Consider the following 15,675-nt stretch of genomic DNA (forward strand, 5'->3'; position numbering starts at 1 on the left):
ATTGTAGAGAAATATACCTTATTGAAGGTACAGGGAGCTTGGGCAACATCTGGTTCTTCTTCGATTTTACAGATGGGAAGAGGCCCAGACAGGGGAAGGGACAAGACTGGACAAGACATGAGTCAGTGGTAGAGATAATATGAAAGGTGAAAGATTCTGACTCTGTTTTCTTCCAGTCTGCTACTTTATAAGAAAATATCGAACATTTATTGAGTACTTATTATGTGGCATATACTGTTTTAAGTGCTTTACATGTGACATGTCAAAACTATGTATTCTATAGACTTGGGAACAGAGGCACCTAGAAATCATTCAGATCTACTTTTGGGTTCTTTATGTTTGCTTTATGGGCTTCCCTGATAGCTTAATTGGTAAAGAATCTGCCTGCAATGGAGGAGACCCTGGTTTGATTCGTGGGGCGGGAAGATCCGCTGGAGAAGGCATAGGCTACCCACTCCAGTATTCTTGGGCTTCCCTTGTGGCTCAGCTGGTAAAGAATCTGCCCGCAATGTGGGAGACCTGGGTTCAATCCCTGGGTTGAGAAGATCCCCTGGAGAAGGGCAAGGCTAACCACTCCAGTATTCTGGCCTAGAATACTGTTTGCTTTTTAATATGGTTTCAGTGGCTGTCGTTCTAACTGATGGGGTAGAACAGTTCTTCAGGGTCACCTACCTCCATGAGGGAGTGATGTCCTCCCAGCCATGTCTTCCTATATCCTAAAGAAATGTCTTTAGACGAGTCCAGAGTGTGTTGAAAGAGTGGGTGATAGAATGAAGCAAACTGCATGAGTTTTGGTGGCTCTTAGTTTAGGAATATCAGTATACTTTAAAAATTGTGTGTTAAACAAGTCAGGCAGTGAGAGCAGAATTTTAGAAATTCAGTCCAGGAGCTTTCTGTAAAGTTTGTCAGTCAGTGATTCAGTTCAGTTCAGTCACTCAGTCATGTCCGACTCTTTGCAACCCCATGGACTGCAGCATGCCAGGCCTCTCTGTCCCATCACCGACTCCCGGAGTTTACTCAAACTCATGTCCATTGAGTCGGTGATGTCATCCAACCATCTCATCCTCTGTTGTCCCCTTCTCTTTCTGCCTTCAATCTTTCCCAGCATCAGGGTCTTCTCAAACAAGTCAGTTCTTCACATTAGGTGACCAAAGTATTGGAGTTCAGCTTCAGCATCAGTCCTTCCAATGAATACCCAGGACTGATCTCCTTTAGGATGGACTGGTTGGATCTCCTTGCAGTCCAAGGGACTCTCAAGAGTCTTCTCCAACACCACAGTTCAAAAGCATCAATTCTTCGGCGCTCAGCTTTCTCTGTAGTCCAGCTCTTACATCCATACATGACTACTGGAAAAACCATGGTGGCAAGATTCAATTCAAAAACACATATTGAGCTCTTTCTACATACAGGACCCTGGTATTGAGAAATATACACAGAAGACAGCAACACATTTCCTGCTCTCCTATAAGTAATTGTCTTTTCAGAGCCTTCTCCCTCAAGTGTAGTTGGCAAGACAGATAAGTACATAAATAACTGAAATCAGGTTGACTCTAGTAAATCTAATAAAGAATGTAAACAAAGTAGGAGAAATCAATCCCAACATGACCAAAGGGGGTTCAGCAAGGATTCCTGAAGGTTGGAAAATTTATGCTAGGCCTTGAAGGAAGTTCATTCCAGTGAGAAGGAACAGCCTGGGCAGTGGTCTAGAGGTGGGGGTGAGGTAGAGGGAGAGGAATGGGTTTGGTGAGAAAGGGAAATAAACTGAAATGATGAATTGTGGCCATAATGTATAGAGGTGTGAAGAGAAGAACATTGACGTTTATCTAGTCTCTACTCTGCTCTGTGGCTGAGTATATTAGATGTATTACACACAATAATTTATTTAATCCTCAGAATCCTATAACATGGGGATATTTAACCCCAATTTAAAGATGAAGAAACTGGACCTCAGAAAGATTAGAGTGATTTGCCCAAAGTCATGTAGCTCATAAATGACAGAGCTTGGTTCAAACCTGTTAGTGTTGGATTCAGAGACCTGTGTTCTTTTCACTATACTGCAAGACTTCAAATGCCGAGACTGGGGCTCTTTATTCTGTCTTCAGAAAGGAGGTAAAGAAAGTTGGAGAATGGGAACATTTTGTTTTAGCACACGAGCTCTTTAGTTGTGGCATGCAGGATCTAGTTCCCTGACCAGGAATGGAACCAGGACCCCGTGCATTGGGAGCATGGAGTCTTAGCCATTGGACCACCAGGAAAGTCCCAATAGTAATACTATTGATAATTATTATTGATATCCAATTAGGTATTGGTTTTATAGAAGGTATATTTTTATGACCATTTCCCTACTGTCTTACTCTGATATCATTGCCTTCTCTTTCTTTCCATTGTCCCATCAAGAAAATTTGAAACATAGTCATACCTCATTTTATTGCACTTCGAAAATATTGTATTTCTTACATATTAAAGGTTTGTGGCAACTATGTATTGTCAGATGATGGTTAACATTTTTTAGCAATAAGTGTATTTTATTATTTTTAATTAATTTTAATAATATTAAATTGATTTAATGTAATGATTAATTTTAATTAAGGTATGTACATTGTTTTTTTTAAGACATAATGCTATTGCGTACTAAATAGACTACCATATAGTATAGATATAACTTTTTCATGCACCAAAAAACCAAAGAATTCATGTGATTTGATTTATTGTAGTGATCTGGAACCAAACATGCAATATCTCTGAGGTATGCCTGCAAAGGATGATATGACAAAAAGTGCCAGTAGGAAAAGGGTCCATTAAAAGTCAGTGGCTAAAAAACAGAGTCAGTGACTCATTAGAAAAGTCTTACCTGACTTTTGTTTCACCCACCTGGTCTCCACAGCAAATAGGAACAGAGCTGCATGTTTATTTCCTTTTGCACAGCCTTTAACAAAAGTGCCTGCCAGGAATTCCCTGGCAGTCCAGAGGACTCTGTGTTCTCACTGCTGAGGACCAGGGTTCAATCCCTGGTCAGATTACTAAAATCCCACAAATTGCGTAGCATAGCCCAGAAAAACAGTACTCAGCCAAACCCCTTCAATTCACTTGCCAAAAAGTACAGTAACAGTGTCTTTTGAAAAGTGCTACCTGATTTGGTTCTTCTCTCTCTCCGATTTAAGCCCCTCTAGCCTGAACTTAAGATGTTTTTTTCTTTTTCCACTTTCCATGAATATGGAAAAGTTCCCTCTGATTATAAGGGAAGATGAGATCAAGATTTTCTCATGAGAACCTTTTGTAGACTTAAAACCAGAATCAAATTGGGCCTCATCTTCTCTTCTGGAGGCTAAACAGCTATGTTTTCTTTTAGTTCAGTATTAAAACATATTTTCTGTTGCTTGGATCATATTGGTCATGCTTTTCTTTCTCTTAGGTCTTTCTCCTTCTCAACAATGACCTAGACTGTGCTTAGTCTGATAATAGGAATCCAACTAAAGCAGTTTAAGGGCAGAATAACTTCAGATGTTTTCATTCATTCATTAACATTTATTGAATGTTTGCCCCATGTCAGGCACTGTGCTAGGGGTAGGGGACCCAGAGGTGAATCAGACAGTCTGCCCTGTGGCTAGCTCACAGTCTAGGGGAAGATGTGCAATAAAATGCTACAGGTACTGTGACTGAGTTATGTACAAGTGTGGGAAGCTGGAAACTGTTCAGTGAAGTTAGGTAGAAACTATCCATTTTGCCTGGGCTATAGGTGAGGACTTCTGTAGAGGAGTGGTAAGATATAATGCCGGAGGGGTGGGCTAGGGCAAGACTGTGGAGGCCCTGAGTGACAGCATGGGAGCTTGGTCATTCCAGAGGCAGTAGATACCCATTAGAAGTGTTGGAACAGGAAAGTGCCAGGCTCAAATCTGGCTTTTCGGATCAAGGACAAAGATACCACAAGCTTATCTGTCTTATCTGCACCCTGACTGATGTTTTATGGGGGGAAATGTCTTATTTGTGTACTTGTTTTTTTTTCTCTAAAGCTTCTGTAGAGTTTTTGAACTCTGAAAAAAATTCATTCCCTGTACAGCAGAAAATTCGTGAATAATTGAGAGAGACTTGGGTGCTTGACCTGTGTAAGATCCGGTGGCAGACCAGTCTGTGAGATTTGGCCCGGTCACATTTCACCCTTTCCCACCCTTCCCACCAGGAAGAGGTGTGGGAATGAGGAGAGGGTTCCAGGGCTCTTCTGGATATTTCATATGGAATGCTAAGAAGATTCAGGTAGCGTGAGAGTCAGAAGTTCTTTCTGAGGAGGAAAAGAGGCCCACTGGAATTTGGAATGGTGTCAGGAGGAATCGGGGCCAACCAGGCACTCAGAATCCTGGATCACGTGTCTGAAAACCTCCAAATTCTGTCTCTGCCTTTGTACTCTGCTCTCAGTTTGTTCTCTCTGCTGCCCAGTTGTAGTTTACAGAGTGGCTGGATTGCTTTCCAGAGTCACAGCTGATCTGAGGAAGCTATATCCCAAGCTAAAGTAACAATTAACTATTTATTGAGTGCATACTATAAGCCAGGCATTGTGCCATGAACTTGATCCAGATTAGCTCATTCTCACAAAATCCCTGTCACATAGATGTTATTGCTCCCTTTTGATAGATGATGACAGTGAAACACAAGAGAGGTTAAATATTATGTCCAGGGTTACCTCATTATTACATAATAAGGCTAGACTCTGAATCTAGGCCCTAATGACTCAAAAGCCCACTCACTTTCTCTCTCCCCAGCCCTGGAGTGGCTCCAAATAGAATAACATGAAAGTCCATAAAGGAATTGTGAAGACTGTTTTTACTTAGCTCTACTAGAGGTGGAAATGAACAGAAATGTGTGTGTGTGTGTGTATGTGTAGAAGGATGGAGTTGGTGAGGAAAGGAAACCTGGATTGGCAAACTATGGCCTACAGTCCATATCTGGCTCACCACTTGTTTTTGTCTGGACTGCAAGCCATTTACATTTTTAAATGGCTGAGGGAAAGTTCAAGAGAAAATTAATATTTTGTGACACAAAAATCATATAAAATTAAAACTTCAGCATCCATAAATAAAGTCTTACTGAAATATAGCCACACTCACTCATTTTCATATCATCTCTGGCTGCTTTTGCTCTGCAAAGGCAAAATTGAGTAGTTGTTGTGACAAAGGCCATGTGACACACAAAGTATAAAATACTGACTCTGGCCCTTTACAGAGAACAATTGCCAACCCCTACTATAGGCAACAAGAAGGGGCCATGAGATTCAAACCTATGGCAAGACTGAAAGCAAAGAGTTAAAAGTCAAGGGTGTTCGAGGTTGTCCCTGGAAGCATTGTGGCCACAGGGAGAGGGAACATAACCTGAGCTTTCGTGGACCTTGGAAATAGTTTCCTTGGGCCACAGAGATTTGTTTGGGAATAAAATGCACAATAGGAAGGATTATTCTGTGTGTTAATGTTCTCTTCTGAACAATAAAGAAATATTTTATGGATGAAATAATTCATTCAGATATTAACTGGAGCCCCTTTTTGTGCCAGATACTACATTAGATGCTGGAAATACAAAGATGAAAAAGATACGTCCTTGCCTTTGAGGAGCTTACAGCCTCATGGGAGAGCCACGTGTGCATGAGGGGAGCCAACTCTGAGTATTACAATAGTAGATGTGCTTTCAATTCAATGTTGGATGAAGTAGAAAAAAAGTCAGGGACTATTCCTGTAATTTGTGGGACTTCTCTCAGTAATTTATAATGGGCCTGGAAGGATGAATGGGTGTTACTTTTCAAGAAACTACATACCAGGCTGAAGGAGAGCCTGACCGTAGTAATAGTTGGAGCTTAAGAGGTTGGAAGAGAAAGCAACATTAGAAATGATTTCAAGGTTCTGTGGCTGAGTGACTGGCAGGGTGATAATGTGATAGAGAAAAAGGGAAAGGAGGAAGGAAGTGGTAGCTGGGGGTTAGGGACAAGTCCAGTTTGGGACATGTGATTTGAGGTAATGATGAAATACATCCGGCTTCCAGTTAGGAAAACACTTTAGAAATGTTAGCATAAGGGCCTAGAATTTGGATTTAAACTGCATTTTCAGAGCTTTTCTGTTGGGAAAAGGGGAAGTACATACTCATTGCATAGAGAAATTGACAAATCAACCTTGGCAGCTGATAAGTGGAACCATGAGATTAAAAATAGCAGTGGACATTTGGAAAATGAAGTCATCAGATGGAAAACCAGCAATAGTTAGGCAATTGGCAGAAAACCTTGTTCCTGTTCGTGCCACCTGCTGTTCTCAGCATCTGCTTTTCCTTTCTGACTCTTGCCTCCCCACTGTGAGTCTTAGACCTGACAACTGGGAGATGGACCCAGAGTTCATTCATCTCTAAGTGGACAACAGAGCAGTGGCAGCCTTTACCTTCTGCGCGAGGCTCTTCGGGGAACAGAGGTGTCCCTATCTGTTATCCGAGTCCAATTACTTCTTTTTGGGTCTGGAATGCCACAGTGGAAGCATAATTTGAAAACTTAAACCAGACACTTGTTAAGTCAAAGCTTTGTGTCAGCATTTTAAATGCTCCAATGCCTGATTTTAAAGACTGGGGAAATCTATGATTGCCTTGTGATTACCTACTTACTGGTATAACACAGATTCAGGGAATACAGGTTGATCTTTATCTTCTCTGGTCATTAAGTCAATATTTTTACATCCTTTACGTTTCTGCTTTCTGAAGATTTTCATGCCATATGTGATGAAGCAGAGGCCGATGGAGAACTGAATAATGTCTGCTGTGCACAGAGGCCATTGAAAGCTCTCCTGTAGCTGGAAAACAGCAGCCCCTGACAGAAGCATTATTGCATTTGAAGTTTCAAGTTTACAGAGGATTCGCTTCGCAGAGTTGGGCTGACCTATAGGTAAGATTGGATGCCCATTTTACATAACTTTAGAAAAAGTTTGTTACCTTTTGGCCACACCGGATGGTTCAGGGGATCTTAGTTCCCCAACCAATGATCGAACCTGTGTCCCCTGCATTGGAAACTCAGTCTTAACCACTGGGCCTCCAGGGAAGTCCCTTACTTAACGCTTTAGATTGCGTCAGGTTGAAATTACAGATTTCCTGTCTATCTGAAAGTAGGACCTTCTGGTGAAATCTTCCTTAAGCCGAAATGCTGTAAAGCAATTATGTTAGGACACATCTTGCTAATGGATGCACAAAATAAATGGAGATCAAGCACAGATGCTCACAGAGAGAGTTCCAGGCTCCATCAGCTAGATGCTGAGTGTCGTTCCTAGGGAAGGAGTTCAGTGGTGCCACTCTCACTGCCCACGGTGCGTGCTGCCACTATAACATTCAAGATGTGCTGACCTCCATTTTCACTTTTCATCCTTTCTCATAAAAAGGAAAACCCTCTTAGTATTTCTTGAAAATGTATACATACTAACAAAGGTCTTTCATAAAAGCAAAGTGGCATAAAGCGAACTTTTCCATAAGCAGTGTAGATCTGTATCTGATATTGCCAGAGGAAGCAGTTAGTCAGAGACTTCAGTGTTCGGTTGGGCAACTGGGATTAGCTGGGCTCCTTGGCACACCTAAGACAGTTACTAAGCAGGGAGAAGCACAAGAAGAAAATGGCAGAGAGGTTCATAAGGAAAACCGTGCAGTAAATAAAACATTTATTCCCTAAAGGTAAAACAACTGTATCATAACAAAATGAAATCAAATACGATAGAACTATAAAAAATAAAATTCTGAACCCACTTAATTTCATTCTCCCCAAGTAACTGCTGTTAATAATATCTTGAAATATATCTTTTCAGGTTTTTAAAATAAATTTAACGTATCTGAGGACTTTTTGAAGGGTTCTGTATGACATGCTGACCTGAGGTCTCATCATGCCTCACAGTTACAACAGTGCCTCATTTGCTGATTGGTTTAGCTGTGGGCTAGGTGAGACTGGCTTTATCCTGACCTGTGAGTTTTCCTACTTTGCTGCTATGTCACCCTCCTTTGGCTGAAGCTTGCCAGGGACACAGACTTCTCTTGCTTCCCATCCCCAACGAGCTGCCCTTGGTGGATTCTCCCATTCTCTGATGGTACTGCTGTTCTTACATTACCTGACTTTGATTAGGTAACATATATTGAGGTAACCCTCTGTGCCTGGTTCCATACAAGACAGTGGGGACGGAGAGACATTAGGCCCCATGCCTTCCTTTGAGGAGGGTAGTGGTCTTTGACTCCTCCTCCATCTCCAGTCACTGGGCAGGATCAGGACCAGCTTTGCCTCTGTGGCTTCATTCCCTCTCCCCATAACACCCCTCACCTCTTTTTCTTCCTTTCTGTCCCCACCTCAGCTACACTCCTTCCCTGCTTTCCTCTGGGTTGTCACAGCCTCACTCTGCCCTCCAGTCCCCCTCCAGCCTACAGTTTGTTCTGCCATCACAGCCAGTTTGATGGCCCTAAAGCAGTGGTCCCCAACCTTTTGGGCACCAGGGACTGATTTCTTGGGAGACAGTTTTTCCATGGACGGGGGATTGGGGGTGGTTTAGTGATGATTCAGGTGAATTACACATCTGCTGTGCACTTTGTTTCTAATCTAGTGCTGCCACTGATGTAACAGAAGGCCTGGAGCTTGGGGACCCCTGCCCTAAAGCACAGCTCCAGCGGTGGCCAATCCCTCCCCATTGCCTAGAACAGTGGTTCACAAATGTGCTCTGCAGACCCTGGGGAGCCTTGGAAACCTTTCAGGGTATCTACAAGGTCAAAGCTGTTTTCATAATAGTGCCAAGATGCTGTTTGTTGTTGCAGAGCAACAACAGGCAAACTGCTGGTGCCTTAGCACAAACCCTGGCAGTGGCACTGAACTGTACTCACAGTCATTGTATTCTTTACCACTACACACTTAGAGTTGTTTTTTTTTAATACCATGTTCACTTAAATCTGTCCTTAATGAGGCAATAGAAATCATTAATTTTACTGAATCTCCTTGAGTACACAACTTTTTAATATTCCATGTGACACAGTGAAAATGTTCAAAGCACTCCTGCTCTATATCAAAGCACAGCACTTTTATTGAGGAAAAGCACTCTTGAGATTGTTTGTGAATTGCAAGCTGAACTAGCCATTCTTCATTTTTCCTTGAAAGAATAAATGACTAAAGGTTGGTGAGGCTGGAAAGTAGATGGGCACCAGATGTTGAAGGGCCTTGTGGGCTGTATTAATAAGTTTGGGTGAGCTGACTTCGGCTCTTTATACTGTCCTGCTCACACAAATCCAGTCCTTTACTCCTGCTTGCTACTTTTTTTTTTTAAACTGAGGCGTAATCAACATACAACATTTTATTAGTTTCAGGTGTACAACATAATGATTTGATATTTGTGAAACAACCGCCACAGTAAGTCTCATTAACATCTATCACTGTACACAGTTACAGAATTTTTGTGTGTGATGAGAATTTTAAAGGCCTATTCTTAGCAACTTTCAAATAGACCATACAGTATTATTAAGAGTAGTTGTCCTGTGTTAGACGTCTGTTAGTCGCTCAGTCATGTCTGACTCTGTGACCCCGTGTACTATAGCCTGCCAGGCTCCTCTGTCCATGGAATTCTCCAGGCAAGAATACTGGAATGGGTTGCCATTTCCTTCTCCAGGGGATCTTCCCAACCCAGGGATCGAACCTGGCTCTTCAGCATTGCAGGCAGACTCTTTACCGACTGAACCACCAGGGAAGCCCTTATAATTGCCATGCTGCACATTCTATCCCATGACTTATTTATTTTACAACTAGAATTTTGTACCTTTTGACTACCCACCCTTTACTTGCCACCTCTAGCAGTGAGCAGTCTGTTCTCTTTTTTAAGATTTCACATATAAGTTACATTCACTAATCACATAGTATTTGTCTTTCTCTGTCTGACTTATTGCACTTAGCCTAATACCCACAAGGACCATCTGTATCATTGCAGATTGAAAGATGTCATTTTTTTATGGCTGAATACTATTCCATTGTGTGAATATATGTATGTGTGTGTGTATCTCACACTCTTTTATCTGCCTATCCATCAGTGGATACTTAGATTGTTTCTATATCTTGGCTATTGTCAATAATGCTGCTGTGGGCATTAGGGGGCAGGTATCTTTTCAAGTTAATGTTTTCATTTTCTTCAGAAAAATACCCAGGTGTGGTCATATGGTAGTTCTGTTTTCCTGTTTACCATTTCTTAAGTACACATTCCCTTTACCCCCTCCACCTTTCCTGTTCTCATTCCTTCTACCAGATGATGCAGTGACAGCTCTGAAGGCTACACATGAACCCATAATCAGAACAGAGGAAGAAGATGGTCCTGAAACTAGACCTTTTGCCCCTGGGAATCTTACCATCCCCACCCTGTTGAGGCCTGTTGTGAATCATCACCCCACTGGCGCCTTAGTGGGCCTCACTGTAGTTGAGTGGTAGGCTGCAGTCTGCATAATGCTGCCCAGCCTCGCTGCACCCTGGACACTGGGGCAAACCTGTGAAATACTGTAGACCCTTGGAATCACATTCACAGGCTGTCCTTTGATCAGGACAAGCTGATTTCACAAGGTGCTCCTTTCATCCATCATGTGTTAAATTTGACTTCCATTTGAGTGTGCCCTTCCCTTGATCTTGTCCCCTACATAGTAATGATACCACCAGAAACCAAATCAACCAACTAATCAGTCAGACAGAAGAATACAGTAGCCTTGTCCTGATACCAGAACTGCCATGGAATAACGTAGTTGGACTGGCTGGTAACTCATCCTGTAACAGGCCAAAACACAAAATTCAAAACTGCCTCAGTGAGAGCAAGGGAGAGGAAATTTCTGGGTAGTTAGATTTTAGATTAATAATGATAATGTGGTAAGTCATGACCTTGTTTTATGTAAGCTAGAGCCGCCCAATGTTTTTGACATCATAGTACAAGAAAAAGTGATGTTGTTCAGCTGGTGAGAGGATCAGTAGCTCACAGCACATCGGAGGGGAGGCTCCATGCTAAGGTTTCTAGATAAAAGCATTCTTGTCTGGCACCTGGCTAACTCTGGCTGCCTGTCCCCTTCTGCCTTTCAGCATTCATGTTTAAATATACTGTAATAGTTAAAAGCTTGAATTCTGAGCCAGACTCTGTAGATTTAAATCCCAGCTCTGCCACTTACTAGCAGTATAATTGTGGCAGATTACTTAATCTGTTTGTACCCAGTTTCTTCATCTGTAAAATGTGTATAATAATTATACTTACCTTATAGAGTTCTAACGATTGAGTAAGTCAGTTTATGTAAACTGTGGTATTTGTAAAATGCTCAGAACTTTGCCTGGCGTGTGGTAAGCATCAAGTCAGTGTGGTGTGTGTGCTGCTACTACTACTGTTACTACTACTTCAGAGAAGTAAATGTTCCAGGCCAGGCTCCCCAGTTCCTCCTCCCTGCCTCATCCTCTGCCCAGATTCCTTAGTCTCAGCCTCTTCCTGAGGAGTGTCCATCACCCTTCCTTTCATTTCCTCAGTTTCCTTTCATTTTCTTAGTTCTCCATTCGTTTGGGGGCCCTTAGCCAGCTGATGACTGGGAAGACAGCTGAATGAATAATTATCCTCAGCAGCTTACTGTCACCACTGTTCATTCTCTAGAAAGCTCCAGTGACTAAGGGAACTACTCTCACAGGTTGGAAAGTGAATTATAGACCTTAACAAGAATTCTAGGGTAGATGGGAGAGGAGCATGAACTAAGTTTGCCAAGCCGACTTAGCTAGCAAAGTCATGTTCTTGGAGAAAAATGATCATCTTTGGTGTCACATACCAGATGTTTGTGCTGGTTAGTTCTCTCTAAGCTGTACCGAAAGGTGGAGAACAGATCTGGTGCCTTTGGGGGCAGTGTGGCTCCTAAGACTTCGTGGAGAAATCACACAGTTCTGTCAGAAGCTGGGCCTCAAGGTCAGCTTGTGGGCTGAACAGTGGATGGGTACTTGGATGTCAGGAGTATCTGTGGCTCTTGTAGTCCTACGGGATAAGCCCCCTCAATGCATTTGCGCTCTGTGAGTTCTCTGGGCCCTCTCCACATGCAGGAACTAGGTTGGTGGTTGGATCATATAAAGATATGATCATATCTTTATATGATCCAACCTACTACACTTCCACTTGATAATGTGTTTTACAAAGAAAGGAGACTATGCATCCCTCCTCTTATTTTAATGGAGAAAGCAAGATAAACTTAAGCCGAGGCATAGAAACACATAAACTGGTGATGGTGATGATACTATGATAGAGAGACTGCATATGATCTGCGTCTGCTCACCCCTTCAACTAACTTATCACCACTTCCCCACGTCCTCTGCACTCCAGCCAGCCTAAATGACTTGCTGTGGCACTAGCTGGCCACACGGCCTCTTCTGCAGGCCGTGTACCTCTTCTATCTCTCTCCCCAGCCCCCACCTGGCTGCTTCCTTCAGCATCATCCTTCAGGTGTCAGCTTAGCTGTCCCTTCCTCTAGTGACCAAACTGAGTTAAATGCCTGTCTTCTGCTCCACAGCACCTGGTGCTCCCCTGTCATAGTACTTATCCCACTGAATTGGAATGGTTTTAAATTCCAGTGGATTTAAATTCCATCAGGGTAGAGACTGTGTCTTCTCTTGTGTTCTCAGTGTCTAGCACTGGACAGCCAGTAGGTGCCCAATAAATATAGTGTTTGTTGAATGAATAAGTCAGCAGTGCTTTCACTTCTCATTTTTCATTTGATCCTCAGAAAATTCTTGTTGATGTAGAGAGTCGGGGGCCTTACTCTGACCTTGTTTTGTATATGAAGAAACTGATCCTCAGAGAAGCTAAGCAATTTACCAAAGCTCACACAGTGTGAAGAGCCAGGACTTAAAAGGGTGTATCTCAGACACAAGTGTTCAATGCATTATTTTAGAGTTGGTTTTTTTTTTCCACAAAGTTTTTCCTTTTAAAAAATAGTATTTATAAAAATAAAAATTAAAATGGTATTTGTTGTTTTTCATAATTATAAAAATGATATATTCAAGGCACCAGAATTCATGAAATGTTTTTTTCTCCACCTAATGTTGAATTTTGATATAAAGAAATCTAGGTATAATTTGTAAAGCTGTACAGACTAAATTCAAATGTACGTTAGAGAATATTATTGTATATTTTGTTGAAAAATAAAAACTTGACTGAAACAGTAATAGCACTAAATAAAATAGTAAACATCATTGGTACCATTTGGAGAATACTGAAAAATATAAAGAAAATAAAAATCACCCCATCACACAGAGAAAACTGCTATAGACCAGACATAACCTGGACTTGAAAGGGCAGCATTGAGTTTGAATTCCAGTTAAACAACTAACTAGATGTTTGGCATTCAGTAGATAATTTAGCTTCCCTCAATGACTCAGATGGTAAAGAATCTGCCCACAATGCAGGAGAGCTGGGTTCAAACCCTAGGTTGAGAAGATCTCCTGGTGAAGGGAATGGCAACCCACTCCAGTATTCTTGCCTGGAGAATCCCATGGACAGAGGAGCCTGGCAGGCTCATTGAGTCGCAGAGAATCAGACACAACCGAGCAACTAACATGCACAGATAATTTAACCTCTGAGCCTCAATTTCCTCACTTGAAATACAGTGAAGTACTTACCTTTGGCGATTATTGTGAGAGTTAGAGATAATGTATGTAAAATACCTGTGCTTGGTGCATAATCAACACTTTCAGATTGTAATAGTTTAACATTTTTATGTACTTCTGTCTAGTCTTTCTCCTCTGTGTATGTGCATACAGACTTATGCATACACATGTTTTTTGAAACACTTTTATCTTATGTAAAACACTGGGTCTTCATAGCTTGCTGGAAAGGGCAGGTATTATTTTTAAACCTAATCTGTAGATGAGGAAACTGGTACTTTGAAGAGGCAAAGTAACTTGGTCTTGGTGCTACATCTGGTAATATCTGAACTGAACTGTCATTAGGTCTCCCAACGCCAAGCCCACACACCTTTCCTGTCAGCAGTGTGCTTCCTCTCGAACTTCACCTCCACTGGTACACGAGCAGTGGACCCCTAAGCCTTGCCCAAGAGGAAAGCGAGGGCTGGAGGCAGTGAAGTACTAGCTGAGGTCTGTCTTCAGACGTGAAGGAAGTGCTCACTCCCTCTGAAATAGCAGACACATCAGCTGATCGTATAGCAGAGACAGGCTTCTTGCTAGAAAGTTAAGGACCTTTCAGTCAGGGGGCTTTGTTGAGAGGGAGTGTTTCAGGGAATTCAGTGAATGAATTCTCTGTGCTGCCTACAGGGCAAAGGTGTCCCTGTATTTCTTTGAGTGTGTATACTTGGTACTTAGAGGGCCTGGTGACAGGCCTGCACCTAAGCCCAAGGATGTGTGTCCTCTCGTATCATTTTTATTTTAGTGCACATTTTCTGATGCCTGGTATGCATCTGACACTGCACCATGATTTACTTAGAAGACACAGGGGTGAGCAGGTGAAGACAGCCCTGGCCTTTAGGACGTTGGAGAGAGCTCAAGGCCAAATAGAACCAGTGCTCTAGTATTAGCTGCTAGCAGGGTGTTTGGAAGCAGTGGATGGAGGACCCTATTTGAGTTCTGTACAGTAACACAGTACAGTACAGTAATCTGTTTGCATAGATTTCCAAAGTATTTGTGAAAACCTTAACTTATTATAAGAGAGGAGAGACTTTTGAGCTGGGCTTTGATGGCTGAGAGGAGTTCTTAGGCCAAGGAAAGGAGGTGAGCCAAGGACCAGCTTGATTGTGGAGCCTCGCACCCTGAGGAAGCCTTTATCAAATGATTACACACATAATAAACTAAAGTCCCAAGACAGTGTATGGACAGGCTCCAGGTAAAGAGCTTTCAGCCCTTTGTAAGATGATGACATGTCTCCATCCCACTTCCTGCCCCACCCACCCCCCACTGTAAACAGGGGAGTTAAATATGTTTTTTCACTTCACTGCCTTCCTACATTTTTTTCTTCCTAGTTTCAAAAACAACTCTCCTTCAACAAGTTCTGTTTCCAAGGAAAGTCTTAACCATCTGTCCCTTCTGGCATACCCTCTTCCATTGGATTCCATGCAGAATAGACCAGGTACTCTATCCTTTTGTGTGCGAAGCCATAAAATCTTATATCTCATGTGTGGCAGTGCGTCAGAGGTATGCTGCTTCCACGAGTGGCTCCCTCAGCCCTGCTGTGGTGAAAACCAAGTATAAATTGCGACTAACGGGGTTTTCTAGCTAGAGTCATAAGTATGTCTGAGCGTCCCCCGTGAACCATAACGCCGCCAGCTCTCCTGCTGCGCCTCTCCATTGCTGCCTTTGGGCTGTTTTGCTTGTCCTTCAGCCCTCCTTCAGAGCGTGGACAGGGGAAGGAAAAAGAGAAGTGAATCCGAGATCTGTCCACTCTGCACTTGGCTCGCAGTGCTAGTGAGAAAATAGATGTGGGGTGGGGTGGGAGGGGCTTGCCACTGGACTGCACACAAGGGCAGGGCAAGAGGGACAGTGGTCCCTCCTCAGCCTGCTGTCCCATTGGCCAGCGCCCCCTTCCTGGGGTCCTGAAGATAAGTGACCCTGTGTTTTATTTCTGTAGAATTTCTCACTATGTTGGGCATCTCTTTTCCTTTTAGTCTCCCTTTGGGAGGATGGATCTTGGGGTGCTAATATTTAAGTTCAGT

General features: G+C 42.6%; 1 protein-coding gene across 3 annotated transcripts in view; it reads left to right on the forward strand.

The window, feature by feature from the left end:
- The window catches only part of MKNK1 (MAPK interacting serine/threonine kinase 1), a 45,871-nt gene that overhangs the window by 2,601 nt on the left and 27,595 nt on the right, over positions 1-15,675 (forward strand). For 2 of the 3 annotated variants that reach the window (XM_019957537.2, XM_019957535.2), the window contains exons 2-3: positions 6,721-6,901; positions 14,986-15,092. In XM_019957537.2, coding sequence (XP_019813096.2) covers positions 15,077-15,092 — 16 coding nt within the window. In that variant the 5' untranslated portion in view covers positions 6,721-6,901; positions 14,986-15,076. The remainder of the gene's footprint in view (positions 1-6,720; positions 6,902-14,985; positions 15,093-15,675) is intronic. The other variant, XM_019957536.2, reaches the window with a different exon arrangement.

This window comes from Bos indicus, chromosome 3, assembly GCF_029378745.1.
Source record: "Bos indicus isolate NIAB-ARS_2022 breed Sahiwal x Tharparkar chromosome 3, NIAB-ARS_B.indTharparkar_mat_pri_1.0, whole genome shotgun sequence".
In the NCBI taxonomy this organism is placed as follows: Eukaryota; Metazoa; Chordata; class Mammalia; order Artiodactyla; family Bovidae; genus Bos; species Bos indicus.